The 23,128-nt window shown below is 37.9% G+C and overlaps 1 protein-coding gene across 2 annotated transcripts; it reads left to right on the top strand.

Annotated features, from left to right (window-relative positions):
* The first annotated feature begins 42 nt into the window (after nucleotides 1–42).
* On the top strand, nucleotides 43–19,537 carry uckl1a (uridine-cytidine kinase 1-like 1a). Of its 2 annotated transcripts, none has more exons than XM_079828049.1 (14): nucleotides 43–207; nucleotides 7,286–7,470; nucleotides 7,625–7,731; nucleotides 9,275–9,445; nucleotides 9,548–9,619; nucleotides 9,967–10,156; nucleotides 10,242–10,322; nucleotides 12,061–12,166; nucleotides 12,391–12,484; nucleotides 13,197–13,259; nucleotides 13,352–13,474; nucleotides 16,120–16,227; nucleotides 16,399–16,555; nucleotides 17,209–19,537. In XM_079828049.1, the coding sequence occupies exons 1-14, from the start codon at nucleotides 170–172 to the stop codon at nucleotides 17,301–17,303; spliced, it is 1,590 nt and encodes a 529-aa protein (XP_079684175.1). In that variant the 5' UTR covers nucleotides 43–169; the 3' UTR covers nucleotides 17,304–19,537. The 2 variants fall into 2 exon arrangements, with proteins under 2 accessions (XP_079684175.1, XP_079684174.1); XM_079828048.1 differs by lacking the exon at nucleotides 43–207 and adding an exon at nucleotides 1,602–1,990 and having other exon boundaries at nucleotides 17,209–17,603.
* The last annotated feature ends 3,591 nt before the right edge of the window (nucleotides 19,538–23,128 follow it).

Raw genomic sequence — 23,128 nt, 5'->3', positions numbered from 1 at the left:
ATTGATAAATGCCTTGTATTTGAGAAATAAAAGGCACTGAATTGTAAGAAAGAATGACCCACACTCGTCACAGGGCGGAAACTACATTTCCCATAATGCGTTTCGCGAGGCATTAACAGCTGACAGCTTCATGGCGAGTCGGATCTGAGTGGAGAATGTTGTGTGTGAGATGGAGTACAGGAGGAAAAACTCAAGCCGATCGAACAGGTATCACAGCACAGCCGTCTGCTATCCATTCGTTAGTTTAAAAACATATAGGGCTACACTAAATTACAATGGAAAGCGTCAGTGCGTTTTGACGCAGGTGTACCTCTTCCCTGCGTTGCTATTGACCCACATCAAAATAATTATTTTTTGGCATTATGTAGAACGTTTATTCATCAGACAGTGAAATACAACTTTTCTTTGCTCTGACGATGAAAGAAAATTAATCATCATACGAACATAAATCAGCATTGCGTTAGTTAACCCCCTTCCTTCCCTCCTGTCCCAGTTTCAGCAAGCGGCTGCTGCGCGCTAATGACGCGTTATTATTATAATGAACTATAGACTGAGACGTCTCTGCTAGAACTACATGTGTTCCCATTAGTGCACCATGGAGAGATCACATCCTAACAGATCAACAACCGAGATTTGACCTTTGAGATATCGTAATAGACTTATTATTATTGGGGTGGTGTAATTCTTTACAATACCAGGTGGTAGTATTGACCCTATAGATATTCTTATATAGTAAATATTAATTGTTATATTTTACTTTTATAAGTGTATGTGTCTGACAAAAATGCTCTTATTTGATTTTTTTTTCACCAAACACATTTTGATGCTTCATGTAATATTTTTGTAAATTACTGTAAATTTGAAATATAAATACCTGCAAAAAACATTTAACTTTTAGTATAACACATGGATGTTTTAAGGTAATATTTTAATAATTTAACAATACATTTTCACTGTAATTCTCTGATGTCAATTCATTGTCACATGATGTGCATATAAAATAAAATATTCTCTTTTTTATTAAGCATTTTATTTTGATTGGGTTTTTTAAAATAATTTATTTTCATGTTATATTATTATGATTTAATTAAGTATTGGCTTTTCATCAACTCACAAACCCACTGCAATTCCCTCATAAACCCCATGGGTTTGTCAACTCCATTTTAGGAACCCCTGCAATAGCATATAAAAAGCCATTTACGATCTCCCCTTTCTTATATATATATTTTTTTTCCTGAGAAAAATAAGTGTGTCTCATGTGTCTCCTCTAAAATATTAATGAAAATACTAGAGGAGACTTTGTCTCCATATTGTCAAAACAAAAATCAATGGCATTTAAAGAATCTTCCAAGCACAAATCATCTGAGCTTTGCTATCCATTAGGTTTTAGCTCTACATTTTATATTATTGTATAAACGATTGTCTCATTTTAAAAATACATTTATTTCACCTAAGGGATTGTAGGAGAAACATCTGAGCCCAAATTGACACTTATTGACAAACCATAACTGAGAACTCTCAGCAGTAAAGCTGTCTCTCTCTCTCTGTCTCCTGGTTCTATTAATACTTTCCATCCACTCACCTGTAGAACTGATCCTCTTATTCAATCAAGCCCACACACTGAGTGAGCCAGTATCCAAACACAAAGACAAGCTGTTTTTCTATTAATTAAAAGGTTTCTTGAAGATATTAGTGGTCAGCTAACTTTCAACCAGAGGCAGATTCCTGTCTTTTCTTGAAGCAGGCGTGTGTTTTTGCCAGTCCATTAGGAGCGGTATGATGTCCGCCCTCTCCGTGACCCAGGCTTTGTGCTTCAGCTGTGATTATTAGCTGCTTTATCTGTGTTGGGCTGTTTGAGCTTCGATGAGAATGTGACCTTTATTGCTTATATGGAAGACAGCCATTAGGCTTTCTCAGCTGATATGAGCACGCTGCCCGGATACACAGGGGCCAGAATATCAGGCTGCTGGGCTCTCCGCACAGATGGAGGGTGAGTTATTAAATGCACTGTTTAGTATTTAAAAGGTTAATCAAATGCCGTTTTGTCCACTAGCTTGAGTATAATCTGAACAGAGCGACATATGCAATTAAAGAGTAAAACATTGTTAAGAGTGCTGAAGCTGCCGTTTTCTCTAACCGTTTCACTGAAAAGAGTCTAGATTTCGAGTCTTCTTTTTTATTGTAGCACCTTTCCATTTGGCTGTGTGTTGTTTAGCTATTTTGAATGTGCTGTGACTGGTGGCCTGATTTAGTCACTCACTCATGTTGATGCAAAGCGTGAGAGAGACAGGTTGTGTGTGACACTGACGTGATGGCGGAACGATCTCTTGGTAGCTGTTTTAAACCTGCCAAATTAGTACACTTAGATTTTTTTATGGGTGAAAGTTTGATAGTTTAGATAGTTTAGCAAGATAGTTTAGACATCCATTCACACATTAACCTATACCAGTAAATGCTCCCAACCACTCGGGGGCACTCAGAGCACTGTAAAGTTGCCACTGTTCTATAAAGTCGGCAATCTTACAAAGAAATCAATACCACAATTAGTTTTAACAGTATGTAGGCTAACCATTGTTTATCTATGTGAAATATTAATTTAAAATCACCTACATGCATTATAGCTGCATATTTATGCTCGAGAATGCTTTGACCCGATACCACGACGCTAAGGGAACGTCTGCCAATTCCAATTCTGTTTTGACAGCGATTCTCAAATGATTCCTTTAGTGATTAACTTTTCAAAACCCCGCCTTTACGTGACGCTAATCTGCGGTGATTGGTCCGATGACCCAGTCAGTTGTGATTGGTAGAGTCTGTGCAGATATTTTCGGAAACGGAGCGCCCATCAAAGTCTTATAGTGACAGTAATTTGTTAATATGTGTCAGGAGTTATGAATATGAAAACCGCGTTGGTACTGTTTGATTGTAATATGAGCCTCAGCTGATCTCATTCATAAAAAAACTCCTCTATTCTCCTCACGAAGACTCGCAACAAATCAACATCCCTCAGGGCTTTTAGTTCAAAAGTGTGCAGATGAGGAGACATATTGTAGATTCTCATATGTCTGTGTCAAATTTCTAAACAGAGGAGTATTTTTTTATTCAATACTTCCTCAAAGTGCGCAGATAGCCTAATCATGAGCGATTGAGTCTCTTATGTGTTGTTTTCAATTCATACTGGCAGCCGGAGGGCGCTCTGTGCACATGTAGTCCATATATGGTACAGACGAAGAAGATACCATGTGCCATAATAGAAGTCCATAATAAAAGCTTCCTGAGATCGCGAAACATGCAAATAGAGACATTTGAAGACTAATAAACACACAATCGCGATGATATATGGTTTGTCTTCAAGCCACTTAGTCTTCAAATGCTCATCCTTGGGCAGATGAAAAAAGTTTGCTTTTGAGTCGCACTTCAGAACACAGTGTCTCGTCGCCATGATGTTTTCTAGTTTTCACTGGCGTCTTGGAGCGCAATAAGTGGGTGTATCGTATTCAAATAACTTGACAAGTTGACGTCATCTAGTCAGAGAAAAAGCTTCGGTCTTCTAACGATTCTTAAAAATTACTCAGAGTCGACTCTTACTTTTGAAAGAAAATAGCTATATATACGGTGCACTGTCATATTTTTAAACTTTGCAGGATGTTTTTGTTCACTTAGATCTATGTTACACACTACATGAAAGGTAAATTTCAAAATTCCATGATAGGTGCTCTTTAAAATTACTTTTAACATTTTAAAACAGACATGTTAAAATTCCACAGCTTGATTGTATTGGTAAAAGTGACTTAATAATGCACAACACAACATTGGAATTTGAAGTAAATTAGCCTGTTTAGTTTAAATGAAGGATTGCAGAAATGAGTACACCCTAGATTTCATTCAACAAATGTATAATATTCTAGTAATTAGTATGTCCTCTATAATTTTAAGTATCTGCTCTGATTTCTTCTTGGTATGGAGAGTACAAGTTCATGATAAATTGTCACATCTGTCCTCCTTAAATGCCCTGATCTTTAATGGGGAGTGTTGCTCAACTCGTCTCTACAGAATCCCCACTGGTGCTTAATAGTGTTAAGACTGGGTTAAATACATATCCACAGAAGGGTTTTCACCTTGGGAGAATGCATATCGTCATTGTTGTGTTGAAAAAATACCCAACAATGCAGGGAATGAGGAGAGGGTAGCATCTTCTGCTTCAAGTTTTTGTGTTACATCACACGGTGGTGTGTGAATTCATGACAGCATTGATAAAGCACAACTCTCTCACACCTTCAGCACACATACATCCCTATAGAAGAGCTTTACTATCACCGAACTTCACTGTGGTAACCAGGCACTTTTCACTGTACCCCTCCTCTAGCAACTCCAGAACATTTTAGATGCTGTTAGATCCAAAATGATTGAGTTGGGATTCCCAGAAGTCTATATTTTGTAAATATGGTCCTTGGAAAAGGCAAATTGACTTTATTGTGCTTTGGCTAAAGTAGGTAGTTCCAGTGTGGACAACAACCATGCATGTCACTTCTGCAGGCTGCATCTTACTCTGTGAGATAAACACTCACCCTTTTCATAGCTTTTACTGGCTCTGTGACACTCACTTGGAATTTCTCTTAATCTTTGCCTAGCAAAAAAAAATAAAAAATCACTCATCACTAAATGAAAGCTTACAATGAATGCCTGATTATCTCAGTGGCCTTGTCACAACAAGTCCATTGTTTTTTTTTCTTTCTGTTACTTTTGCTGTATTTTTACACCTAAAACAATGATTTGGTAATCCTCTTGTACCACTGTCTTTTGTGCTAAGAAATAAGTCTCCTGACAGTTCTCTCCCAAGTGGTTCAATTGTTGTCAGCATTAAGTCTGAGAATGATTCAGTGGGCTATATAACACTTTTAATGGTCAAGAAATTACTTCTCTTGTTTTGGTTCTACATACTTACCTGTTGATCAAAAAGTACCTTAAACTTACATTAGAAAAAAAATATTTCGTTTTATTTTGTACACTCTAAAAAATGCTGGGTTAAAAACAACCCAAGTTGGGTTGAAAATGGACTAACCCAGCAATTGGGTTGTTTCAAGCAAACATTTAACCCAACCGCTGGGTTAAAACGACCCAATTGCTTTTCAACCCAACTTTTGTTTTTTTTTAATCCAGCATTTTTTAGAGTGTAACTTTCAGGAGGGTGTACTCTTTTTTTGCAACACAGCATTTTATCATTTTGATAAGAAAATCATGTTTTCCTGAATAATTTTAACATGCTTCTTTGGTAATTGGTCAAGCAGACTTTCTAGAACATTATATCTCTAAAGAACTCTATCATGTCTTCTAAGTAAAGAGTAATTGCTGAATTTGTTATGTTTCAGAGGGGGTGTACTCATTTATGCTGTACATTGTATGTATATGTATATGTATATATATATAGTTTTTTTAGGGGCCAAGCACCGAAGGTGCGGGCACCTATTGAAATCGTTCGATTTCTTATTATTATTATTATTCCGCCGAAAGTCTATGGCAGCCCATAGAACCGCTTGCGGGAAAGTTGTGAAATTTGGCACACAGATAGAGGACAGTCCCAGCATTAACCACACCAATTTTGGAATCTCTAAAACAATCCCTCTAGCGCCACCACCTGTCCAAAGTTTGACTCATGTTTTTGCTAATAACTTTTGAACCATAAGGGCTAGAAACAAAATTCCTTTTTCCTCTGATTCCTTGGCTCAAGCCGATTCGATTGCACCCTATGACGTCACTTTCCGTCATAATAATTTTCCCGCCATTTTTAATTAACCGAAAAAACTACTTTTGCGAACTCCTCCTAGGCCGTTGCTCCAATTTGCACGAAAATTGAACCAGATCATCTTCAGACTCTGCTGACAAAAGCGTATTAGACTCGAGATGATTAGTCAAACTGTTATTGAACAACGCTCGAATTAAATCGACAAAGTGCATGCAAAAATGAAAGTCAGGCTTTATCTCCGAAACACTTTAGCATATTCTTACCAAACTTGGTGTGTGTTATGCCAACCATGACCTGAGGCTGCCTGCAGCGTTTCGGCGCAGTGCCACCTAGTGGTCCAGAGATACAGAAATTGGATATTTTGGATTATAACTTAAGAACGCTTTAGCCAAATATCACAAAACTGGTCTCTTTAGAGTCGGGGCATCACGCCGAGTCAAACCATACCCAATTTTCCCATATCAACCATTTTGGGCGTCGGCCATTTTTAATTTTGTCAGAAATTGCTATGTTTTACAAACGCATTGGCGTATCGTTACGAAACTCGGTGTGTGTCTTTGTCACCAAGCCCTGAAAGTACACAAAAAGTTTCAAGGCAGCGCCACCTTGTGGACAAAAGTTATAGTGAATTTTCCAATAATGCTAATAACTTTTGATTAAATTTGACTATTGTCATAAAAATGGTTTCAATATATTCCTTGGGTCATGCCAAGAACATAGATCCCAATTTTGCCATATTTGGCCAAACATTCTGTTCGCCATTTTGATTTCCTTCAGAAACCTACTTTTTCGAACTCCTCCTAGACTATTTGCCTGATTTTCACCAAAATTGAATCGTAACATCTTCAGACCATGACAGCAAAAAGTTATTAATTTCGTGTCAACAAACAAAACCGTTTTCATATACTGCAGCGACAAAGTTGAGCCATGATGCCAAAATGACTCTTGAGGCTGTATCTCTGCAATGCTTTGACATACTGACACCAAACTTTGCCTTTGTCATTGTCATCTCACTCTGACCACACCACATCAATTTCGTTACTGCGCTACCTATTGGTCAAAAGTGACAAACCATTAAATCATATTATTAGTGACTGTATATATGATTTTTCAGCCATTTTTGCCTAAAATCATCTTAAAATGCCTTTAATTGCTCATTGTTTCAGTTGGTCTAACCCTCCCAGCCATGGTGGCATGTCTTGTCTTGTTTTTTGCGCTTGGCCCCGTTAATGGCTGCTCGCAGCTATATTTATTATTATTTTTATTATTATATTTAGTTATAATTTGTCTCTAGGAGCACCAAAAAGAATAGCAAAAGTAATAACTAACTCATTGGTTGAGCTGCTGTTGCTGTATCGGGTTGGTCAGACAGTAATGCTGACAGAGAAAACAATGTTTAAATTTTTTTTTGAGAAATCAACCTATAAATGTCTTACTGTGTAGTTGCTTCTGCATATTTCTGCTGGTAGGGTAGCACTAGCCCACAGGTATCCAAATTAATGTATTTTATAATAGAATAATTCTCTTTTTTTTTTGGTCTAGTGGGAGTGGTGAAGAGTCTCTGGACAGACTCCTCCCCCCGGTCAGCACCTCTCGCAGGAAGAGCAGCACTCTGGGTAAAACAGAACCTCCACTGCTTCGCACTGGCACACGTACCATCTACACAGCTGGCAGACCGCCCTGGTACAACGAACATGGAGCCCAGTTTAAAGAGGCCTTTGTCATTGGTACGAGTAGACGGAAGAGTGAACAGAAACTTTCTGATGATCATTCAAATAGAGATATTTAAAAGACTTTCAGTATTGGCTCAGTTTGTTCTCTATTAGGTTTGAACTTAAATACTGAATAGGAAAGTCTAAATAAGTAATAATGTTGTTACAGGTCTGTGTGGAGGCAGTTCCTCTGGAAAAACTACTGTAGCCAATAAAATAATTGAATCTTTGGACGTTCCTTGGGTTGTTCTACTATCTATGGACTCATTTTATAAGGTGAGGTGTGTTTTTGTGGTTATGAGAAAGAAGTTTGGCCATATATGTGTGTGTGTGTGTGTGTGTGTGTGTGTGTGTGTGTGTGTGTGTGTGTGTGTGTGTGTGTTTGAGTGGGAGATCTGAATGAGCGTTAATCTGGTAAACCAAGCGCTTCTGAAAGTCTATGTAATCCCTCTCTTATTTATCTCTGTGTGAATTAGTCTAAACAATTCAGCATGTCACATTTGATTTGTATATACACTGCCTAGCCAAAAAAAAAAAGTTGCTGTTTGGATTTAAATTGCAAATACTTAAGAGTCAATGATTGGATCATTATTGCAGTGATTTTTGTGTTTCTAGCATGTTATATGTTTGGCAACAGTTCTTCTTTGCACCTCTTGATGAAAATATATGCTGTGGTGTTATTTCCAGCAAGAGGTGCATACATTTTTGATCCAGATCTTGTATTGACAATGCAAGAGTCAAGCACTCTGTAAAGTCTCCTCTAGCACATCCCAAAGACTTTCAATAAATGTAAGGTCTGGAGGTGCCAATTCTTGTGTGAAAATGATTCTTCATGCTCTCAACTATTTTTTCACAATTTGAGCCTGATCAATCTTGACATTGTCATCCTGAAATATGGCCATGATGTGTCTTCCTACATGGTTGTTTAAGAAATGAAAAGCTACACACTCCATCAATTAGGGTCAGAAGAACTGTTGCCAAACATTTAAAATGCTAGAAACCTAATAATCACTGCAATATTGATCCAATCATTGACTCTTAAGCATTGGCCAATTTAAATCCAAAAAGCGGCCGGGCAGTGTCTACATCAAAATGGCCGCTTTGGAGATTTGTTTGTCCAAGGCTGTATCCACTGTGAAGTCTCACTTCTTTTTAATTTTGTTTGCCCAAAATGTTTAATTCTGTCATCATTTACTCAAGGTTATAGAAAAAGAACGGGCTCTTAAGAGCCATTTGCTCTGGAATCAGACTTCATTGGCCATACAGTATGCTTTTGAGTCACCCCAAAAAAATTTGTTCCGAATTCTGACTTTATTGACTAAAAGTGAACTCTTTAGTCATTTGTTAGTCAGGAATTAGACTGCACTGGTCGTGTTGTATGTTTTAACAAACTATATAAGGCTTTTAGATGAATGACAGAATTTTCATATTTTTGCAAACTAATACTTTTTATATATACATACATAAATTCATACATGCATATATATATATATATATATATATATATATATATATATATATATATATATATATATATATATATATATATATATATATATATATATATATATATATATATATATATAATATATATATATATATATATATATATATAAAAATACTTTTTTTTTTTTATTACTTTTTACATGTTTTTACAAATGCTACCAACAGCCTTCTAGCGTCAGATGCCGTGGTTTATGTGATTAGAATATAAATATGTTAAAGCACATATGGTGCGGGGCAGGGTTGTGATCTTTCCTGTGTCTGTGGCGCCCCCACCAGTGATCAAACACGCAACCTTTATGTTACCCATCTGCAGGTTCTGTCTCCAGAGGAACAAGCTCTAGCGGCCAATAACGACTACAACTTTGACCATCCGGGAGCTTTCGACTTTGAGCTGCTTGTGACCACACTGCGGAAACTTAAACAGGGGAAAAGTGTAAAAATCCCAGTGTATGACTTCACTACACATGGACGCCAGAAAGACTGGGTGAGTGTGTGTGGCAGCTGTTTCACATATTTTCCAGATACCACAGATACAGCAAAAGATTTCAGTTGTTTGATGGTGTTTACTTTTTCATCCCTCTTCCAGAAAAATGTCTATGGTGCCAGCGTCATTATCTTTGAAGGCATCTTGTCCTTTGCAGACAAAGAGCTCTTGCAGGTATTATGAAATGTTTCGGTTTCTGAATGTTTAAATGCTGATAAAAAAATACAAAGTAAAGTTAGTGATAAAAAGGTTTTTGGAGATGGGAGATGATGAGGGACCGTTTATCACAAATCCATCTTAAAGAGCCATGAAATGAAATTGTGTCTTTTGTGGCTTTTTAGTCCATATTGATTCGGTTTTAGCTAATCTATGCTAGTATATTCTTAAAAGTTGACAAAATTAAAATTTTGCAGGTATGCGCATTTCACGTTTTTTTTTCAGAGAATATTGATGACTCTCTTTCATTATATCCTACAACTGAAAACTTAATATTTCTTCAGTCAACTTATGTTTTTTTGCAGCTGATGGACATGAAGATTTTTGTAGATACAGATTCCGATATTCGGCTTGTACGGCGGCTGAGGCGGGACATCACAGAGAGAGGACGTGACATTGAGGGTGTGATTAAACAGTACAATAAGTTTGTAAAACCAGCCTTTGAGCAGTACATAGAACCCACCATGCGACTTGCAGACATTGTAGTGCCACGTGGTGAGTTCAATATTTAAGTCCTTCAGTTACCATTGCCTTCTGAATACAGATGTTACAATTATTCACTTCTCTCCTGCAAACACAGGTGGGGGTAATATGGTGGCCATTGACCTGATCGTTCAGCATGTTCACAGCCAGCTAGAAGAGGTGAGGGAAAAGGGGCATTGTGGGAAATTGTGTCATATGAACTAATCTTATCCATTGTTCCAGCCAAAGAGAAATTATTAACCTATTTGTTGTGGTCACATTGGTAGTCCGCCCTAGACAAGATAGATTAAACGAAAAAAGAAAAACAAAACACTTTTTTACTTGGTGTTCATCATGTAAAACTGAGATGTTTCAGTGTAGTTGTGCAGGGTTTATTCCCAATATCATCTTAAAAATCTAAGGGGACATGTGCCATGTTGAATGGACTTGAAGCTTTTTCAGCTTCCTTCACATTTCCACACACTACACACAGAAATGGCGCCCTCTGTCTATGAATAGAAGTTTTGCAACTTCTATTTTTATGGATGTATTTATATTACACAGTTTGGTACAATGAAGTAAACATTTATCATAGAAGTACTTATTTAAAACAGAAAACTTCTCTCATACTCTCAGCCTTCCAACTCTTTCTCTTTCACTGATCTTTCATCTCTGTTCTGTTGCATGCGTTCTCTCGGCAGCGTGAGATTAGTGTCAGGTAGAGAAGCTTTTTACTCATACACTTTTATATTTATATTATATTGTCAATTTAAATATATATAAATCATTGTGTTTATACATATATATATGTATATGTATATCATCGATCAGGCATAACATTATGACCTAATATCGTGTTAGTCCCACTTTTATTGCCAAAACAGCCTTGACCCGTCAAAGCATGGACTCCACTAGACCCCTTAATGGGTGCTGTGGTATCTGGCACCAAGATGTTAGCAGCAGATCCTTTAAGTCCTGTAAGTTGCGAGGTGGGGCCTCCATGGATCGGACTTGTTTGTTCAGCACATCCCACAGATGCTCGATTGGATTGAGATCTGGGGAATTTGGAGGCCAAGTCAACACCCCAAACTGGTTGTTGTGCTCCTCAAACCATTCCTGAACCATTTTTGCTTTGTGGCAGGGTGCATTATCCAGCTGAAATAGGCCACAGCCACCAGGAAATACCGTTTCCATGAAAGGGTGTACATGGTCTGCAACAATGCTTCGTGTCAAATTACCAAAGTAAATGGATGGCAGGACCCAAGGTTTCCCAGCAGAACATTGCCCAAAGCATCACACTGACTGGTCTGCGGCTATGTAGCCCAAATTGCGATGCACTGTGCATTCTGACACCTTTCTATCAGAACCAGCATTAGCTTCTTGAGCAATTTGAGCTACAGAGCCTTTGGTCTTCATATGCATCAATGAGCCTTGGCAGCCCATGACCCTGTCGCCGGTTCACCACTGTTCCTTCCTTGGACCACTTTTGATAGAGTGAACACCCCACAAAGAGCTGCTGTTTTGAAGATGCTCTGACTTAGTCGTCTACCCATCACAATTTGGCCCTTGTCAAACCTGCACAATTTTTCCTGCTTCTAACACATCAACTTTGAGGACAAAATGTTCACTTGCTGCCTAATATATCCCACCCACTAATCGTGCCATGATGAAGAGATAACCAGTGTTATTCACTTCACCTGTCAGTGGTCATAATATTATGCCTGATCAGTGTATATATATACTGTACTATAGTATAGCCCATGAGTGTGTATGAACATGGAAATGACCCACATAGCTCCTTGAGTGTTGCAATCATTGTTAGAAATCTTATGTCCCGGTGTACAAATGGCCTTCATTTGTATTTGAATCATGTTTTTCTCTTAGATTGTCTGATTTGCTTTATATCTCTTCTTTTTCATATGTACACCTACACACAGGGCACTCCTGGCCACGGCCCATCAGTCCCAGCCGCTCCCTCAGACTCTCAGTGTGTTGGAAAGCACACCACAGGTCAGAGGTCTCCACACCATCATCAGGTGAGTGGTGAGTGTCATATGAATAAGATCTCATGAAACACATTAAAAGATTAGCCTATTTTAAGAAGTCGATGCTTGTTTTTGAAATGTGTTTTGGAATCCATTCATCTGTAGCGGGTGCCATTCAGAATTCCTCACATGTGTGAATCAGGCTAATGACTCGCTGGCCTGCTTTACCCTTTTCTCTGCGTCTCTTATGCACTCCTCCTCAATTTTTCTGTTTGTTTTTAGGAACAAAGACACCAGCCGTGACAAGTTCATCTTCTACTCAAAGAGACTGATGCGGCTGCTGATTGAACATGCGCTGTCTTTCTTGCCCTCCAAGGTATGTGGGTGTATTTCTGTGTATATGTGCCGCTCAGTGTATTTTTTTTGCCAGACTTTGATATTATAGTGCAATTTTAAAGCTGAATTTACTGTGATTTAAAATATACCTAGTGCTCAATTAAAAATTTGAATTAAATGACCTGCCATTTTGAATCAACATTATTGGCCATAAGTATGCAAAACATAAAAGGAATTTGTCACTGGTATGAGGCGTCCCATACATACAGTATATGCAATGCATTAATATTTGAATAGAGTAAATTCATATCAAATGAATAGCAATTAATCACACATATATCAATAACATTTTCATTCTTTAATTAAATGATAAGCCAATTAATTAATCAAATGAATCACAATTTATCATGTATGTCAATAACATTTTATTTGAATAAATTACATGATATGCCAGTTAATTAATCAGCAAGAATAATCATATTATTTTTCATTATTTATAATTAATCACAATTAATTTGCCTATTGTTTTGAAAGTCCCAATTGTACCTTTTTTAATAAATAATATCCTATAAATATATGGTTTGTAGATAATATTAATGTTATCTATAACATTAACCACCTTAATATAAATATTTAGCTTATGTGTCTTTTTTGCTGATCTGTTGTCACCCTTCTTAATGAATGCAGAGTAAAACATTTTCTTCTCAGCTGTGCAATGTGTGCCCTCACAAAAATATCCGTCCTTTTTACAGGCCTGTACCATCCAAACACCACAAGGTCAAGAGTATAAGGGGCACAGATTTAGTGGGAAAGGGGTAAATTTGTGTGCCTGTCTTTCAGTATTTGAACATTTCTTACTTGATTGGAATCATCTTGGTTTTGTAGCACCTGTCTTTCTGTTTTCTAGATCACAGGTGTGTCTGTTCTTCGGGCAGGTGAGACCATGGAGCCTGCACTGAGAGCCGTGTGCAAAGACGTCCGTATTGGCAAGATTCTGATCCAGACGAATCTGGATTCAGGAGAACCAGAGGTAACACAGGACAATAACAGAATGAATATGATGAAGCCTGTCTCTCTTGAGAGATCTTCGTACTAAATTTAGCTGGGTGAACACTGCGAATTTAGACACTTTGCACACTTTACGAACCTGATAATCGTGTCAAAGCAGACTGTACTGCATGGTAAGCTGGCATCAATCCCGTAAGCTTTGGTGCTATACACAGAGAATTGAGTTTTCAATATTGAATATATAGCTTCTGATAGAAAATGAAAAATTAATTAAGAGTAAATGAATAAAGAAAGCTGTGTAAATGATTAGGTGAATAACAGAGAACAGTATGGTCATTCTGGCTAACATAAATCAACTGTGAGTGTATTTGTGTGTCAGTGTATGCACACAATATAGGGTTTCTAGTAGCCTATGCAGTGCCGCCGCTTTAGGACTAGAGTCGCGCTTAGGACTGCACATGCGCATTGGGTCACCATAATACATGATATGACCAATAAGTTGTAACAAATCTTTTTACATTACTTTAATCATCAAAATAATTTAAGCAATTTTCAGCTTTTTTTATGTAAGCTATACAAGATTCAACTTCTTTTTTTTTTACAGTCAGTTTAATGTAATTGAAGTTGATTGTACTTCAAAATTGAAGGCAGTAATTCTTTTTTTTACACTATTTGAGCCTAAGAAATAACATTTTATGGGACAGTTCATGTAAGATTTTGTTGCTGATTCAAAATATGTTATTTAATTGTGAGTTCGGCAAGCAGTTTTTGAGATACCAGGATTAGATAGGACTTGGTCTTGGGTGCCCGAAATGGCTGCCCATGGGAAACTTCATGTACACTTTCGGTCTTGTGGACTTACAATGGCTGCCGTGTGCGCGTGTCCATTAAAGGACAACTGAATGAACCTAGGGGTAATTAACACATGGTTACCGAGTAGATCGTTCTCTGGGATGCGTTTTCATGAAAATCGAATGTAAAGAGTTTTATCTCTAAAAACAGATTAGCTTATAACGCGAGTGAATGGGGCACAGAGTAAGTAAAATTAAATCACTAGTTTATACCAACAAGGCTCAAAATAGCCTCACACTAACACGGTAGCATAATGAGGGTCCCTACATGCAAACCTAAGCATTGAGAACTTTGTAAGTGTACGAACAGTTTAATAAGAAGATACTTCATAAAGACAGAATATTACGCGTACACAGACAGGAGCCATCTTGGAAAACAGTCTCGCCAAGTCGAGCCACAAACGCTGTACTAATTGAGCTGGTCGATAGGAATTATCGCAGCTTAGCACAGACTCTGTGCCCCATTTACTCGCGTTATAAGCTAATCTGTTTTTAGAGATAAAACTCTTTACATTCGATTTTCATGAAAACGCATCCCAGAGAACGATCTACTCGGTAACCATGTGTTAATTACCCCTAGGTTCATTTTTCACCGGAGTTGTCCATTAAGTTCATGATAGCGTAGGGTGTCCCATTTGTCATTTTTAGGTTTCATAGGGGTGCTCGTGAGCGCTCCCTTTGCAGTCGATATGCACCCTCGATGCACACTTTTGCAGAACCCGCACTGAAGCGAGCTCCAATGACAGACTTCTTCCCGACAGTCAAGGCTAAGTGTTTAGGGTGCCATTTGGGACAGGGCCCTTGAAAGGAACTTTGGTATGTATCAAGTGTGCCACACAGCCCAGGTGGCTGGATGCAGTATTGCTCATAATCCCCCCCCTCTCATTGTGATCGAATGGGACGTGAGACAAACTAAACAATCAAATTACACTTCAAATCCTTTTTTTTCCAAAGACGGTTTCTGTCATTTTACGCTTATGTAAGTTCAAGTGTACATTTTTTTTTTAAGAAGTTTGGTTTTAGTTAGTTACTTGATGCTATAAAAACGGGAGTGTGACGTCATGGTTGACATCTGTGATTTATAGCTTCTCTGAGCAAAGTAGTCACTGAGGCACCAACAGACTTTTTTCAGGATTTTTCGGGAGGAGATTGGAGCTTAATTTCTACATTTTAACAGTTTATTTCACACCAACATAATAAGTTGTTCTGCAGTAAACTGTACTAAATGATTTTGCGGGAGTGTGGGCAGGGCCTTGATTCCACTTCACGCTCACTACTGCGCAGACTATTTGGACATTGGTGGCTTCACTTTTCTACAATGGTTGAAAGTGAAGGGACATCGTCCATTTTTTTAACAGTCTATAGTATGTATGTATGTTGTATGATTTGGGAATACGAGAGAGAGCCTATACACAGATCAAATTCAGGCCGACTCCTCAAATGATCATGCTCGTAATGTGCTCGGTTCGTAATTCCTCTCACATGATGCGAGCCACAACCATACGAGCATCGACGTGATTTCTCCTGAGAGAAAAATAATGGCCTGGGACAGCAAAAATCATACCATCTCTATTTATATTTTCTGGCTACATATTATGCTTGGCATCTCCTTATGCTTTTTTGTTTATATTTGTGGCCTTTTCTCATTTTCTCAGCTCTCCTCAAACCCTGTTCCTGTCCATTTTGCCTGTTGGTCTCTGTCTCCGTGGTAACAGAGATCTCCTGACTCCTCAGTTTCATTCTTTTTGGTGGCTGTGGGTTCCCTCTTTCTCACTTCGTTTCCGTGGTAACTAAGACACCCTCCCCTTCCATTTAGCTGCACTACCTGCGACTGCCCAGAGACATCAGTGAGGACCATGTGATTTTGATGGATAGCACCGTTTCCACTGGAGCTGCAGCCATGATGGCAGTGAGGGTGTTGCTGGTATGTGGCTGTAGACCTCATTCAATCCAAAAAGTGCAAACCCAGGATGGCTGTATAGTTCAGACACTATCTTATCTGGAAATAAAGTAATATTAGGTGGCAGAATTCATTGTTAAAATGTTTTAATGGTTTTCATTTGTTGAATGTGAGTGTGTGTATGTGTATATACAGGACCATGATGTCCAGGAAGACAATATCGTGTTGGTGTCTCTGCTGATGGCGGAGTTGGGAGTTCACTCAGTGGCTTACGCCTTTCCTCGTGTCAAAATCATCACCACTGCTGTGGATAAGAGCATAGATGACCTTCTTCATGCCATCCCAGGGATAGGTGAGTCTTCCTGACATAGATACACTACCACGTCAAATGTTTAGGGTCAGTAAGATTTTTTTGTTAAAAGAAAATAATACTTTTAATCAGCAAGGATGCAACTGACCAGACATGTATAATTTATAAAAATAAAGATTTATATTTTAAGTTAACACTGTTCTTTTGAACTTTCTATTCATCAAAGAACCTTGAAAAAACTGCATCACAGTTTCTACAAAAAAAGACGTCTTTCAAAAACATTAAAAAAAAACTTTACAACAAGTTTCCATTAGTTAACTACATTTGTTAGCATAAACTAGCAATGAAAATTATAACATATAATTTTAACATTTACTAATACATTATTAAAAAAAATGTATTTAATGGACCTGAGCTAACATGGATTAACAATGAACAGTTGCATTTTTTATTAACTGATGTTAACAAAGACTAACAAATATGGTAACAGATGTATTGCTCATTGTTAATTATTGTTAATGTTATTTATTTTTTATGTTAATTAATGAGACCTTATTTAAATATAAATAACAAATTCTGACCAACCACAAATCTTTGAATGGTAGTGTATCTAAATATAATAAGAATAATAAGAATAATAAGAATAAGAATAATAAGAAGAAGACTGTGTACTAAAATCTTTGCTGTCCTTAAAGGGGACTTTGGAGACCGTTACTTTGGGACAGATGAGTCTTCATCATGGATTGATGAAGAACAGCAAGAACCACATAGCTGCTCATCAGAGGTTTGACACTTCGTGCAAGAAATTCAGGAAGTTGAGACTGTAGTGAGGATCAAGCACAGTATTTTTGTAGCTCTTTATTTTAAAACCGTATGTTCATGATCTAAAACAATAAAATGTCTTTTATCAATAAACAAACACATGTTAGATTTGATATCTTATTCTAGCTCCTCAAACACTGTCACAATAGTTCAACACCTATATATATTTCTAAGCATTAGTTTTTACAATTGTGTAAAAGTACAAATATGAAAATAGCTGGACCCATTTGGCTGTTTATTGGTTTTCAACATAAAATAATTTTTTTTCAAACACTTGATAATGCGTCAATCCTTTAAATGCATTCTATATTTTCCTCAAACTTTATAATTTGACATCTTCTAGAGAAATTTCTATTTCATCGTTCTTCAGACAGCTCTGAAGGAGTTTTCTGGGAGCAGGTTAGAACAGTTTTTTTCCACCAAATGTATTTATTTATTGTACATGTGCTTCTGCAGCCTTAACACCAGGGGGTGGTACTTCACTCCTCCTGTCTCATTGTGCTTTTGCAGGTTCAACAAGGACATTCAAACCCCAACTATAAAACTAAAATGCATTTAAGAAAAATATGTTGTTCACTCAAGAATTTAGAGACGATCAAACCAAAGTGTTTCTACAATCTTAATAAAAGACCAGAAGAAGACATTGACCTGGCCATGACCCTAGTAAACAGAATAGTGACAAGATGTAACCTAATGCTCAAGGTGTTTTTGTTGCAGAAATATAAGCCTTGAGAATAAATAACAGCACACTTACTCAGCTTAAGATCCTGTTAAAGGTAGGGTAGGCAATTTTGGAGAGGCTAGCAATAGCAAGCTAACTTTGAAATCAAAATATCACACCCTCCTTTCAGAGTCCTCTCCAAAGCCAAGCCTCAAAACACATGAACGAGCACAGCCAGAGTAGCAAAACGTCATAAGAGACGCCGTTAAATTACTCCATGTCTCAAAGCACATACGATTACAAAAGTATTGAACATACACAACTTAAAGAGCGCTGGCTTGTACCACTAGCCTGGGAAAACCCAGACAACTTCCGGCAAATTTAGATTTGCTCTGCAAGTAGTCTGGCAAAGACCCCATTCAAACCCATTTCTAAACCCTAGAAATCGCGGCACCAATTAGAAACGTTGGGGCGGGTTTTACACTTTTCCGCTGCTGTGGAGCATCACTCGTTCGAATCAGCTATCGCGTCTGTTTTAAGCGATTTAAACTTCTCCTTTTCGTTAAAACCAGAGCAAAGAACAACACTCGAAGCCTTTATATCTAAAAAAGATGTTATCGCTGTCTTACCGACTGGATTCGGCAAAAGTCTGATACCAGCTTGGCCCTTTGGTGGCTAAACGAATGGGTCCTTAGCGAGAGTCCTCTGGTAGTGTTAATGTTTTACAAAATATAGTTTTAAGTCCTTTTCAGGAGTGAATGAAGTTGTTTAAAGCTAAAATCTGTGGTTTATTTATAAAGAGAGCGCCTTTTTTTTAATTTGATCTGCCGTTTTCGGAGTTGTGAGCTCCAGTGGTTCAGCGGCGCTCAAACGATTATTGAGCCCGCCGAGAGGCGCCTTTCCTCGGCCAGTCCTTCTGCCGTCTGCCGCTGGCTCTGATGTCTCTGTAGTGGTTGAACCGTCTCGTCTTGTGTAGATCTAACGGCTGATCTTTGCTCTCATTAATCTATAATTTGTTCCTAGACAGATCGTTTTGTCTGAGGGCAAAGTGAAGTTTCATAACTTTATATTTTTAAGATATTAAACCTTACCGTTGTAGTCTAGCGCTGACTTTGACTGAATTGCTTTATTTATTGTATAGCTTCTTATACCTTTTACTTATACTTTTATATTTGCTATTGATGATCACACATAAACTGACATTTAACAAAAAGAGACTGGGTTGTGTTTTGTGTCATATTTAATTTATTACATTGATAATCATAGCCTATATTATGTGTGTGTGTTTTTTTAAATGTAAACGAAAAGAGGCTGGGTTTTTTATATTTCGTTTTGTTATAAACATGCATTGAAGATAACATGCATTGCCTGCACTACATATACAAATATATACTGAGTGATACTGTCAAGAGCATAGTAAGCGGACTAGTGTCCTCCCGTCCTCGGGAGTTCGTTCTCCGGAGTCAAACTTGGTAAGTCACGGACGCAAGTCAGAAGTTTGCGTACGAAATATGTCATAAAACACCACTGCCTCATTTCATAAAAAAATTAAAATTAAACATAATAATAATAATAGCCACACGAATGTGGTTCAGGCAGCGCGTAGCTAGGCCTACATTGATTATCTTATATATTTATAATAAAACGAAGTATAAAACACCCTGCCTCTTTTCGTTTACATTTAAAAAATAATATATTAAACATTAATATGTGGTTTAGGTAAGATGACCAGATTGCTGAAATGGAAACCGGGGACATTTCCTATTTGAGAACACAAGTACAGACAAGAACGCATATTGAGAAACGGCCAGAGTCAGATGTTTCTCCGTCGCTCTGCATACGTCATCTCCCTCATCGCTCTGATTGGTTTTAGGTCTATCCAATTGCGCCGAGAGGCATTTGAGCGACGCCCGTTGGTGACGCCCCTTTGGAAATGATTTGTCTATGAAGCTTTGCCAGACCATAACTCAGTTACTACTGAGAATGGTCTGGTTTTAACCAGGCTATTGTACCACCTGACTGCTGCAGATTGATTTCAGCACCGATAGTGTGACATAGAAATGCAAAATGACAATGTTTCAGCAAAATGGAGGAAACTTGCATTAACAAGTATTTTCCAAAGCTGGGCTCCGACTATAGGAGTTTTTAAATACTAACCGATTATGAAATCACACACATAAGGAGAATCTACACAGATTTTTTTCTCTCGAATCTCAAACATGCACACATGACAAGATTTGAAAATTGTAGTGCATCACACACTACAATATATTATTAAGATTATCATGCCAGGAGGACCTCACACAATCTAACGGGGAAGTGTAAACATTGTAGCGAATATGAATAATATGAATAATTATGCATAACTCATTATTATTATTCATCATGATTAATTATTAATATTTGAATTAGTTAAAGAGATTAACTTGATGAAGCCACATTAACATTATAATCAATCAGTTCATCCTGTGAACACTCAGTATTGATTATAAATTAATTCTAAAAGAAGGGTATTTTTTCCTGGCCACAGAAAAATAATTCTTCCTTAGCATTTACAGCGCTTAGAGCGTGTAACAAAATCGATCATTTAAGTGACAATTTGTTTGCAGGCAGGGAGTCAGAACCAGATATGGATTGTGCACAATTTTTATTTACTAAATCATGAATACAACTAAACTAACAGAAACGCATACATGCAGAACACACATACTGTACATGGTCAAGATGTAAAGTTAAGTGGTTGAAGAACTGGATCAGAACAGAGGAATGGAGCCATCAGTTATGACGGCAAGATCCTTTGTCTGAACAAAGGGGTTTTCAGCTTTAACTAACTACACAGCGATTTTGTATATCGTACGTTACTTGCATTTGCCTGAGCGGTTGAAGGACGTCCGGACATACTGTGGCAGGAGAAAGTCTTGATAGTTTGGTCCGATGGTGTTGAAGTTGCAATCGATTTCTCCTGCGTTGACTAAAGAAGATATGATGAACTTGCATGTTAGTTCGACTCTGTCGTGGTACACTGTAAAAAAATAAAAACGGAAAATGTAATGGTGATTTTATGCCAGGACATTATCCAGTAATTTTACGGAAATTCCCATTAACCCTTAAAACAAACTAATGCCATGTGTAATTCAAAATACAGGTAAAACACCTGTAAAAAAAAAAACAATACGCAAAATTCCTTCATATTTACAGCCATATTTTTACTGACTTTTTTACAGTGTAGAGGAAGTTGCATGTGGCTTGCAGTGTGGTCGGATCGGGTTTCCGGTCATACACACACACATGGCTTGATGTGTGTGTAGGCCTGCCAGCCTGGCCTGCTTGTGAAAGCCGAGGTGACGCGTCGGTTGTCGGTCCAGAGATAGAGAGAGAGCTGTTGAAGAGTGTCTCTCTTTAAAGGTCTGGAACAGGTCACACCCCTCAGGGTTGACTTGACCAATAAGGAAGGCCAAATCTTCCACGCGGGAAGATTCCTCTGTTGGAGATTTTATGGCTCTTTGTTTCAAGCGTGTCCCTATGCATGTGCAGCTGGATTGGTTGCAGATGAAGAAACTATTGAAGATTCTTGTAATACTCATATGTTGCACAGGTATCGACATATCATATACACAATCATTCGGATCTTTAAATTACAACTTCATAGACACCAAACAAGGTATAGGTGAGGTTACATTAACTAGTAGTTTGTTCATAAGATATGTATAAAAAGAAATACCATACAAGACACACTTTTAAAGGATAGTTATAATCCTACACACAATGTCCGGGGGTGCATGTTCATTTATAGAACAGTTTTTCTATAAAGTAATGCAGGAAAGTCTGTTTAAGGCTGTGGGTCTCCCCATGGCCCTTGTTTTTCACATTCTTTCAAGTAATAAACAGTCGTTATCGGTTATTATCTCTGATAACTTATCTATGGTAACTGAGACATTTCCTGCTCATTGGGGGAAGGTCCATTACTAAGTATAAAGCATTTAAAGCATATTTGTTAAATGTAACAAGTAATTATGTGTCTGATTGGTCTCAGTCGTTACAACATGTACGTAACATAGCAGATTATCATTGATGTCTCAACAGGTAGGACTAATGTTTACATATAAGCTAGCAGCTTTCTACACTCACCCAGTATGCTCACAACCAATGCGATTTCTCCCGAGCTCTTCTCTTTGTCCGTACAGTTGTGCCATGTTTTAGAAGACAACAAACCGTTGTGCTGTTGCAACACTTCCACGCGGTGTTCAGACATCTCCGGTGTTCAACGGACCTGCACAGCAGCTTGTTTCGTGGTCGCGATTTCAAAAGTGCTCTCATTCATTTCTCTCATTGGCTATTGTAGAAATACTGATGTTATCATAGTCGTAATCATCCTTTTCATAAAAAAAAATCCTAAATATTAAACATGTTTGAAAAAATCAGGGCGGTCCCGATGTGTCCACGAGCAGATTTGATCTGTAAATGGCTCACATTACCATATAATCGCTGCTGAACATCGGAACTGACCAATATCCTGCACTTTTTTTGGGGATTGTCGGGAGGGGTAAATCGGCTATAAATTGGCCAGGAAATCCTGTAGTCTGAGCCTGGCTTAAGATCAGACTTTTACCAAATTAGGTAACTGGAAACAAAGGGCATCATTAATCTCTTCAGCACTTCACAGATATGACCTATTTGACTCGATGGAAGCCTTTTTTCCCCCTTTTTTTATTGGCCAGAATCTGAATTTAGGCCAAAAAATCTGCAACTTTATTTTCCAGAAACATATCTGCACAACATGCTTGTTGTTTTAGCACTGCCCCGTGGTTGACTTTTTCGACACAATTTCTAGCAACTACATATTATTTCTCAGTAAGGTAATAATCTCACCTTTTTTTAAGCAGTTCAAATTACAGCTCGGCTATTGGAGATGCTGCTGCCAAACACATCTGAGAGACGCATAGACTTGGGTAATACGCACATGCATTATCTCTCTCTCATAACTGCATTTCTGTCGTGACAACTCTCGGAGTGTTTGGCATGGTAATGGGTATGACAATGTTGATATGTTTGGTCTTGGCAGATTAGATCTGCTACGCTGGTGCAGCAGAGCAAGTATGGGACATATGCTACTGCCAATACATACACGACAC

The sequence above is a fragment of the Gobio gobio genome (genome assembly GCF_949357685.1).
Source record: "Gobio gobio genome assembly, chromosome: 10".
NCBI lineage: Eukaryota > Metazoa > Chordata > Actinopteri > Cypriniformes > Gobionidae > Gobio > Gobio gobio.
The sequence above is the reverse complement of the archived record's forward strand: the minus strand, read 5'-3'. Positions and strand labels throughout refer to the sequence as shown.